Genomic DNA, 10148 nt, shown 5'->3' with positions numbered 1-10148 from the left:
TCCCATCGCAAATAGTCAAAGATTTATTGTAGGTATTTTTGTTCCACAATTATGTTACACATTATGATACAAATACATTGCAAACATTGACATATATGGGGACTATTATACTATTTTTTTTTTTTTGCAAAAAGATAATTTCTTGGGGTTATTCATATCTGTAATAACAATCTGTAATATGGATCAAATCTTCCATCCTGCAGATCCGAGTCACAGTCCACTGCTGAATGAATTTTTACACTTATCCATTAACCTTGTCTGGAGTATTGATATATAGAAGATCTGAGCCTTTTTAGCAACACTATTTTATTACTAAGCCAGGGCCCTCCCTCTCCCTTACTGAACAGACAGATCCTCCTGCACCTGCCCTCCTCAGATGCTGCATAAAAAGGACAGGCTTCTGGTCACTGCCTCCCTGCCTTTTCCCGACTCAAACATCTAGAGGATTCATGAAAACACGGATTATCCTGCTTGGGTAAGTTTCTCTGACTCTGACTCATAGGGTTTCAAATTCTCTTGGAGCAGATTCCTAACTGAGAATAAATTCTTAACTTCCACACAGACTGTCAGAAAGATCGGGGCAGAGGTTCTTTAATGAAACTGGACATCACACAGGGTGCTGCTAACCTTCCTTCTTCTGTCCATGCCTGCTTCCTGAGAGGGGCTCTGCTTCTGACACAATTCGTTCTGCTTCCCAGCACTGACATCCCTGTCAGCTTCAGCAGTCATTTCTCTACCTTTAAGGCACTCAAAGGGTTTGTCTGAAACACTTCTTGGGAAAGACTCCTTGACAGAGAAGAGGAGGACACCAAAATGACTGATGGGCTGCTCCCCACTGGCCTCTCCACACAGATTTGGCTGCGGAAGCTCCGGCAGACGGTGCAAATGGTGTGAAACCAGCTCTCCGCCCGGCAGCACTCGAGGCTTGTGTACGTCTGCAGAGTGTCTGGGATTGGTGGGTGTGTCTACTACTAACAAAGTAAGACCTTTCCTGGTTGTAGTCAAACCTCTTCCTGACCTGTGCTGGGTTCTGCCCATCCCTTGACAGTGCTCTGAGGCTGGGTGCAGTAATTCTCTTGTGCTCCAGGAAATTCTGCCCAGCTTCAGCCTCCCAGGCCTGGGTGTTCTCCACACAGCCTCACCACTTCCTGAGCTGACTCCCGAGGGCTGAGTGTGGATTCTCCTCACCACAGCCACTGCTGAGTGTGAAGCCTGACCCTCCTTCCAGATGTTACCAGCTGCCTATAACCCCAGCCCACAGGATGGGTGGAATCTCTAGCTTGCAAGACCCCTTTTCCACCTCATGCAAGGAGTCTCGGGTCCAAGGTTGCCCCTTGGAAAACACCCAGAGGAGAGAAGGGCCTGGTATACATGGCCTGCCCCACTCTGAGACTGACGGAGTGTGCACGGTGAACAAAAGCCAGCTGCCAGAGCGTGCACCCACTCTCGTCTTCACTCTGCAATCAGGAAACAGACTTCTGTCCTAAAGGGATCTGACCTGGGACTGACGCTCTGGTGGTGTTAGGTGGAGCCAACAGTTTGGTGGCCATGATATTCTGACGCACAGAGAATGACCTGCTCTCCCAAACAGAAGAGTCATCACAGTTCGAGGCTTTGAATCCTGCTTTCCTAGGGCCTTCTTCGTTCCATTCATTGATCTTCATTCAGAATCCCCATATGTTTATTTGTGAGGAAGTCCAGAAAAGGAATGTTACAAATGGCCTGGTGAATATTACTCACTGTAATTTCTTTGGGAATCCTGGTCCAAAAAACAAAGATATGAGGAGTGATTCTCTCTCTACATAATTTAATCAGTTAAGCTACCAAAAGGACCATCTGTGTACAGGCCCTAACAGGCGGGGATAATGATGGTTTGGTGCTACTCTGGGGATGGGGAGCGGCCAGGTGCTTCTCTTCCTCCCTTTCTCTTCTTTCCCACTAATTCCTTTGACTCTGGTGAGATGTGACCTCTTCACAGCCAGCTCTATTTAGGGCTCAAATGGGACTTCCCACTCATAGGCAGGAGACAGATTTCAAGAAGTTGATTGAATGATTAAGGAAAAACAAACCAACAAAAAAAGACTTTGAGGACTGAGAAAAGATAAAGGAAGTAAAGTGGAGCGCAGAACAGAACGATACTATAATTCAGTCTTGGCCAGTAAAAACGGAGTCAAAGCACCATAGAACACAAGGGCCACATTTCCCGTCCCTTGGAAAGATGGGAGATGGCGTTATGCTGGGGTGTGATGTTCGTGTTCTTATCAAAAGCAGTCAGGTCACTCTGTGTCTCCACAGCTGGGACCATGGAGGTGAGCAGGGGGCCAGAGGCACTCAGCCCACTCTCAGATTTCAAGTAGGACAACAAGCAGCATTACTGGAACTCCTCTGTCCCCTGCTTTTCATAAAGGACTCTCTAGACTGCCCCATGTGTTATGTTCCTGTCCAGTCTGACCTAATAATATTCCTCTGATTCAGGCCTCCTCATGTCTTTGGGTACGCTGTTAAAATTCTATTAATTTATGGCAGCCTTTACATGCAATGGAATACAGTTAATGTGTTTCCTTTGAAGGGAACGACCAAATGTAGAACAAAGGCCTGTATACCATTCTGTCAGGGCCCAGGAAAAGAGCAAAATGCAGAGTCCCAATCAATGACAATGAGAGAGGCTGCAAAGAGCAGTGGTGAGCTTGCAGGCTTTAGGGCCAATGAGATCTAAGTTTAAATCTAGGTTCTATCATGTACTTGGCTAGGAAAGCCAAACAAGATAACCCTTCAGAACCTGGGTTCCCGATTTTTAAAAAAGGGAGCATGAGTTCTGCAATGATAAACAAATTAGGTAATATATGCAAGTACCTGGCCCCAAGTCTAACATGAAGTGGACACTGCTGTTACCTTTAACTGCAAAGGGCTGGTATTTACTCAACCTTGTAACATACCAGAGGCCAACTGAACAGTGTCTAAGCAGTGGAGATGGGGAAGTTATAGAGCTGGGGCAGCGGGGAGGCACAACCAAGAAATTCTCCCAAAACCATCAAGCAGACCCGCCTCAGTCTGGCTCTGAGAATGTCCCCAGCCCTGACACCCCTACCTCCCACTGGACTGATTTAGGTACAAAACATCTTTGTGGGCAACTAACTGTCCGGAAATATCTGTGAGCCCAACGCCACTGATTAAAGAGGTACGGTACCTGTTGTGAGATGCTGCCTGGTATCCAACCGCCAAAGCCTGTCTCAGGATGTCACTGACCAGCTGCTCCGTCGCCTACGACAGAAGATGCTGTTACTCTCAAAATGGCCATCTGCTTGCTGGCAAGAAAGGATGCAGCTGACCCCATCCCAAACCCTAACAACTGTATCTAAGGACCAAAAGTCCCTAAGGAAAAATTAAAGGTTCAAATAATAGATTACAAACAGTAGGCCACAGTGATAGAGACCATGACTCTGAGAAATTCTGAATGATCAGAAATTATGTCCAACTATAGTTTTCATAGTCAGATATTATTTTTGTTTGCTTTTTCCTGCCTGCATCATGCACAAGTTCCTGGGCCAGAGAGTGTAACCTGAGCCACAACAGTGATGACGCTGAGTCCTTAACTACTTGGCCACTAGGGAACTCCAAACACAAACTCTTGATGTTGATGCTTTGACATTCAGAGGAACTACAATTTGGTTCGTTTAAAAATCAGAAGAAAAAAAAAAAATCTTTGGAGTTCCCATTGTGGCTTACTGGAAACGAACCTGACTAGTATCCATGAGGATGCGGGTTTGATCCCTGGCCCTGCTCAGTGGGTTAAGGTTCCGGTGTTGCCATGAACTGTGGTTTCGGTCACAGACACGCTCAGATCCTGAGTTGCTGTGGCTGTGGCTGGCAACTACAGCTCTGTTCAATCCCTAGTGTGGGAACTTCCACATGCCACAGGTGCGGCCCTAAAAAGCAGGGAAAAAAAGAATCTTAAAGCCTGTCTGTCATCTTTGTTCTACTTCTGTCCTTGTCCCTTACTCAAGGCAGCCTGAGATCCAAACTGTCCTGCCCGGCCGGCCCCTCACTGCTTCAGCCCCTGGGGCAGTTCACAGCCCCTCCGCTGCCCATAGGCACCCACCTTTAAAATCATGTCCTCCACCACCGATGCATACACATTCCTGTGAAGTGCCACAGGCTGCAAGGTGATTCCAATCTGGAAGAGCAGAAGGAAGCCATTTGTTCCTACTTCTACATTAAAAACAAGCACATTCCTCTGATATGCAAGGATATCTGGGTGGAAGAATAACCCTCCAAACATTCTAGATAAAACTCATGGAGAAGAAACACAGAATATAGCAACTGGAACCATTTGCTGTTCGGTCACTCCATGTTTCTGAGGGATTGTTAAAAATGCTATCATAATCCTGCTCTTACTCCCCAAATCTACTTGCTGGGAGAACACAGGATTTGCCATGAATTCTGATGGTGGGGGTCAACACATTGTAAAGCCTGGAATCGGACTCTGAGGCCCTACTTGCAAAAGGTGGTGAAGGGATTATTGGAAACTGCCCCGTTTTTCATTTGCTCTTGTAAGTGTAAGCAAACACTGAGGCACGGCCGAGTTCCCTCACGGGTGGGCTGGTAATTCTCTGCTGTCCCGTAAGGGCAGTGGGTGCCACATCCACACCCAGGCAGGGCACCTGGGAGCTTTAGCAATGTCAGGGAAAGCTCATTATGACACACCTCATGAGGGACAGGTGCTTCTACTGAGGCAAACGAGAGACAAGATGAAAAGTAAAAAACTGCCTGTATCTAGCTGCCTTTGCTTCGATTCCACGTTCAAGGAGCAACATCTACAATGTAATTCGTGTTCTTGCCTCAGGGCCCTGATGTGGGAAGGCAGGTGCTCAGAGCAGAGCCTGGGTTTACTGGCAGAAGGAGACCACACATCTACTTCAGCAGAATGTCTGCTGTCGGTTCTAAGGCCAAACCTGGTGAGGGATCCAGCAGCACAGGCCTCAGCCCCCTACCTTCTGTGTGATGTCACCAATAAATTCAGAGCCTGGCGTTGGTGGCAGGTAGAATTTCATTTCTTCCTGTTTCTCTTCCTGTTCCTTTTTGATGTTTATCTTTAGTGGCTCCGAGAGGCTGAGGATGTCCACTTCCTCCTCATTCTCCGGCTCGCTCTTCTGAAACTGCTGCAGGTCTTCCAGTTTCCGGCAGAGGTTGTCAGCAGAGGAGAATGATGATGGGCACTCTAAATGAGAGGTGATCAGTCTTACGGCAGCTGTGGTGACAAAAGAGAGGGACTTCCCCTCCCCAAAAGACCAACAGCCTGAGAGCCAGAGAAGAAGGGTATCAAGGAAGCTGACCTTCTTTCCAGTTCTGAAATTCTACGGATCTATAATTATGAGAACTAGGAAGTCATAAGGCAGACAAGCAGCAAGACAGGCATCTTGTGTAAAGGTAGATGTGATGATGTTAAGGGCAACCTAAGTCAAAGCAGCACACAATTCTGACTTACGCCACCAAAAATGAGGTCATCTTCCCACCCCACGGAGTTTCTTTTTTTCAAATTTTAAATCTGAACAATTTAAAATGCATAATGGAGAAATTATAAGTCACCCCTCTTGTCACTGCTCAGAGATAAGTACTATTAACATTTTAGTGTATACCATGCATCCAATCTTTAATAAGTTGATTTATACAAAGCCCAACAAAGAGTATTATAACTGTAAAGCCAGGGGAGCTCCCATCGTGGCTCAGCGGAAATAAATCCAACCAGTATCCACCAGGATGTGGGTGTGATCCCTCAGTGGGCCAAGCATCTGGTGTAGCTGTGGCTGTGGTGTGGACCAGCAGCTATAGCTCTGATTCAACCCTTAGTCTGGGAACCTCCATATGCCATGGGTGTGGCCCTAAAAAAGCCAAAAAAAAAAAAAAAAGAACTGTAAAGCCTGGAGGGGCTCTGGGAATCTTCTAGGGCACACCTTTCACTTTATGGCTAAGTAACAAGAGGTCCAGAGCAGCTACACGAGGGGGTTAAGGGTACCCCGCAGGGTGGTGGCAGAGCATCCAGCTCCTGGCATCCTGTGCTACTGTAGGCCGGGCACTCACAGGTTAATCAGCCACAGTAATAGAAGCCCTGGGCCGGTTCTGCGTATACTACCGGTGAAGCACAGAAGTACGGACATGGTCTCTGCTTGCCAAAGAGCTTAGATATGTAAGTCTGACAAACCCTTAAGGTTCTGACATTAGATGTCACTGCAGATAAGACAAAAGAGAGGTCGCCTTGCCTTTGGGCTCTCAGAAAAGTTTCATGGAGAAAATGGGACTTAAGTCTTAAAGGCCCCCCTGTGTTTCTAGTTCTCCCAGACTGGGGGAATGGAGCGCCTATTTTTCTGTAGAAATGGGGTTGAGAAGAGAAAACAACCCTTCTTATTCTTTAAGGTGAAACTCAAAATATTCTCCCCACGTTTGTTTTATGCATAGCTCCCCCTTGACACCTGCCCACTTAGAGCTCTGTTATTTGTATCTTTATCATAAAACAATTCATTTTATCTGCAACAGGGAGTTCCCATTGTGGCTCAGGGGAAACCAACCTGACCAGTATCCATGAGAATGTGTGTTTGACCCCTGGCCTCACTCAGTGGGTTAACGATCCAGTGTTGCTGCGAGTTGTGGTGTAGGTCACAGACATGGCTCGGATCTGGCATGGCTATGGCTGTGGTGTAGGCTGGCAGCTGCAGCTCCCATTCAACCCTCTACCCTGCGAACTTCTATATGTCAAGAGTGAGGCCCTAAAAAAAAGCTTTTTATCTGCAACATTATTAGCTGTTCACACCTGTGCCTCCAACACTTCCTAGCTAGGTTTTGGAGAGAAAGTAACAGATAAGACCTCATCTCCATCTTTAAGGAGGCTGCAAAGACTTGTCTATGTGGGGGGTGAATATAAGGTCACAAAGGAAGAAGTTACTTCTACCTGGAGGAAAGGAAGTGGTCAGGAAAGTCTTCCAAGGAGAAATGATGCTGAGGAGGGGGAGCTCCTGAACGAAAGGTGTGTGTCTGGTGCATGCCATGGGCTGGAACATGCCTGGCCGGGACACAGCACTTGGGACACTTGGGCACAAGTAGTTCTGTAGGGGGTGTCCTGGGGGGCAGGTGGGACACACGGCCAGAGGTTAGCAAAGGCTCCTGTTTTCCAAGGCAGCTCCTGGAGTCCTTGGGTCCCTTCACTTCAGCTCAAGGACAGAGCACTTGAAAATTGCTGGGGCTGATGAGGCCCAAGAACTGTGGAGGCTGAGAGATGAGTGCGTGTAACATGGAAAAACCTCTCGGCCGTGGTGATGCTCTGAGTCTCCCGTGACACTTACCTGGCTCACTGTCGATCTGGGTCAGCACATCCTCAATTGAATCCCCTTCACTCCTCAGGCTCTCAGGGTCAGGTGGGGTGTAGCCGTGGCAGCGACACCAGTGAGCAATGTGCTTGGTTTTAAGGGGAGTCAGGTGGTGAAACCGTGGATTCTTTTCCAGTATTTCTTGTAAGACTTTTCGCATTGTCATTGCTCTTTGCCACTTAAAAAAAAATTGGGGAAGTGGGAAGGGAAACCATAATCAAATTCTTCCACTTTAGAAGTACGTTTAAATAAATCACCCAATTGTAAATTACCATGCTAACTTGTTAGAATCATTTTTTTCTAAGGAAAAAAAACCAAAAAACAATGGTGTTACTCCTCGGTCAAAAAAAAAAAAGTAAAAGAACTTCTGCCCAATGCTTATGAAATAAAACTAATATTCCTAGGTTTGGCCTTTTAAAGTTTTTTACTTGGTGTCTACCCATGGTCTCCTACTTCCCCTCCCTCTCCAGCCTCCTCCAATCCCATTGCTGACGTTTTCAAGGCTTCCTAAGCATGCCTCTGTATAAGCTGCTTCCTCTTATAACCCCACTGTCTGGCATTGTGGCTCCCATAGTGTAAGTACTCAATAAGTATTTAAGTTTAATGTATATAATTCTTTTACCAATTTTTAGAAATTTTTACCAATGCAGAAGAAAGTAGATCTTTCAAAGACTAGCTTATTCTTTGAAGAATAAGATTTTTAACTAAGGAAAAAGTTCTACCATCATATACTCAACAAAACATGCTGCAAATGTGATCACTCTTCCATATGACAAGGTTTATGGGAGCAGCCAGAATACACATGTGCTTTGGTTATTTTCTCCCATGGGCTCTCATGGTGGCCTGCACATCAAAGAGGCAGACATGGGATTACCTCAGCAGCTCTCCTCTTCCCAATGTTCCAGCCATAATACTGTTCCACAGATTTTGCAGAAAAGCAGCTGGCATCTTCACCTAGAATGTACATATCAGCAAACTTTGAATAGAGTTATGATTTAAATAAAATCTTATTTGCTGGAGGCATGTCCAAAAGTTTCCTTACATCGCTTTATTGGATTTATTCATTACTGGGCAAGTTCAGATGCAACATAACACAGAAGGCCTTCTCCTTAAAAGAGAAGGCATCTCAGTTGTGTGTACGCAAAACATCACCCCTTCTTGGAAGACCAACTTCCCTGGTAGAGAAAGCTTTATGGCAGTACTGTCTATTAAAATAAGTGGAAATTGCATTCATTGGAAGCGGGAGACCTGAGATCTAGCCCTGGCCTCACCATTAACTAAGATGCCTACATCATCTCTCTTGCCTTCAGTTTCCTTAACTGTAAAAATAAGACCGCAAGGAAAGATGGTTCCTGAATTGCCTTTCAGCTCTAATGCTCTCTATCTGTATCTAAATTTTTTAAAAAGAGAAAAAATTTTTTTTCTGCTGGGGTAGAAAAATCACTGAAAATTTACTTTGAGCTACTTCAAAATGACCCCTTGAACTTGGAGAAAAAGAAGAAATAATTTCTTTGCTATTACAGCTGGAAAAAAAAAAAGTTGGATAGTCTCTACTTGGCCTATCATTTTCATATTCCCATGAATATAAAATGTAACCTGCTTCATCCCTTCCCTCTAGATCAATGTTCACAGAGATCCTGCCTGAGAGCAGGCACCTGCATAGCCACAGGCTGTGGGTCATGCCCTTGGTGAGGGCTACTGACCTTGTCAGAGACATTGGGGCTGAGAAGCAAACTTCAGTTTTGCTAACAATGGGCAGTGAGAGAGCATATTTCACTGCTGGAGGACTTGAGAGTTGTGCATCTCTACAGAGTGAGTGACAGTGAGTATGAGATGGAAGATCAATGAATCAAATAAAACTGGGTTGGTCTCCTGCCTCACAACCCATAGCTAGTCATCTTGAGCAAGTTACTCAACCTTTCTTATCTTTAGTTTTTTCATCTGTAAAATGCAGATGACACCATGTATCCCATGAGAGACTATGATTAAGTAGGACAGCAAATGTAATAAGCCTGCAGAGTCTGGCACAGTGCAGGCAAATGCAATTTCTTTCCTTATTAATAAACATTAAAAACAAATGTAACTTTATATTCAGAAAATAATTATGATTTATGTACAACAAATGCTGATCAAACACAGAGAAATCAGTAAAAGACTAACCTACTGACCATGATATTGTGAATTCTAAAACCCTGCTGCATATAAGCTACAGCTGTAGCTAAAACCCCCTAAAATAACTACCATGTCAGTATTAATTACAACACCTAGAGATTCAAGTTGACTCAATACTCCAAGTAGTTCACAGCTTTAAAAAAAATGCATCCATATATTCAGTATCGTCTTACTTTTTGCAGTGATTAATGGGATCTTCTTTACTATTGCTGTTAAGAGCTGCTGGACAGTCTCTAAATGGTCTATCCTGAGAAGGATAAAGAAAATTAAAACAGGAATAACATAGCAGTTTGAAACTCTATATATGTGTGTGTGTGTACATAAATTTATGTATATAGTTCCCCTTTCCAAGGGAATTAAAATTTAAACCAATTATATTAACATGTCCTTCTTTCTATACAAAGGCTTTTTATGAACCAAAAGGATTCAATGCTTAAAAACAAAAAGTCAAGAATAACCAGGAATGATAAATTATGCAAAACTGACATTTTATTACCTCTATATTTTAAAATTAAATAGCTGTGTAATCTTTTTTTTTTTGGTCTTTTTAGGGCTGCACCCCTGGCATATGGAAGTTCCCAGGCTAGGGGTTGAATCAGAGCTGCAGCCGCTAGCCTA

At 44.7% G+C, this 10148-nt stretch overlaps 1 protein-coding gene across 4 annotated transcripts in view; it reads right to left on the bottom strand.

The window, feature by feature from the left end:
* The window catches only part of YEATS2 (YEATS domain containing 2), a 104068-nt gene continuing 93920 nt past the window's right edge, over nucleotides 1-10148 (bottom strand). For all 4 annotated transcript variants that reach the window (XM_047787542.1, XM_047787566.1, XM_047787559.1 and 1 more), the window contains exons 25-31: nucleotides 9704-9777; nucleotides 8233-8312; nucleotides 7335-7536; nucleotides 4992-5218; nucleotides 4100-4174; nucleotides 3188-3261; nucleotides 1-1759 (exon numbers count right to left, since the gene is read on the bottom strand). In XM_047787542.1, coding sequence (XP_047643498.1) covers nucleotides 1651-1759; nucleotides 3188-3261; nucleotides 4100-4174; nucleotides 4992-5218; nucleotides 7335-7536; nucleotides 8233-8312; nucleotides 9704-9777 — 841 coding nt within the window. In that variant the 3' untranslated portion in view covers nucleotides 1-1650. The remainder of the gene's footprint in view (nucleotides 1760-3187; nucleotides 3262-4099; nucleotides 4175-4991; nucleotides 5219-7334; nucleotides 7537-8232; nucleotides 8313-9703; nucleotides 9778-10148) is intronic.

Source organism: Phacochoerus africanus, chromosome 1, assembly GCF_016906955.1.
Source record: "Phacochoerus africanus isolate WHEZ1 chromosome 1, ROS_Pafr_v1, whole genome shotgun sequence".
NCBI classification, from domain to species: domain Eukaryota; kingdom Metazoa; phylum Chordata; class Mammalia; order Artiodactyla; family Suidae; genus Phacochoerus; species Phacochoerus africanus.
Note: the sequence above shows the minus strand (reverse complement) of the source record. Positions and strands in the feature narration are given on the sequence as shown.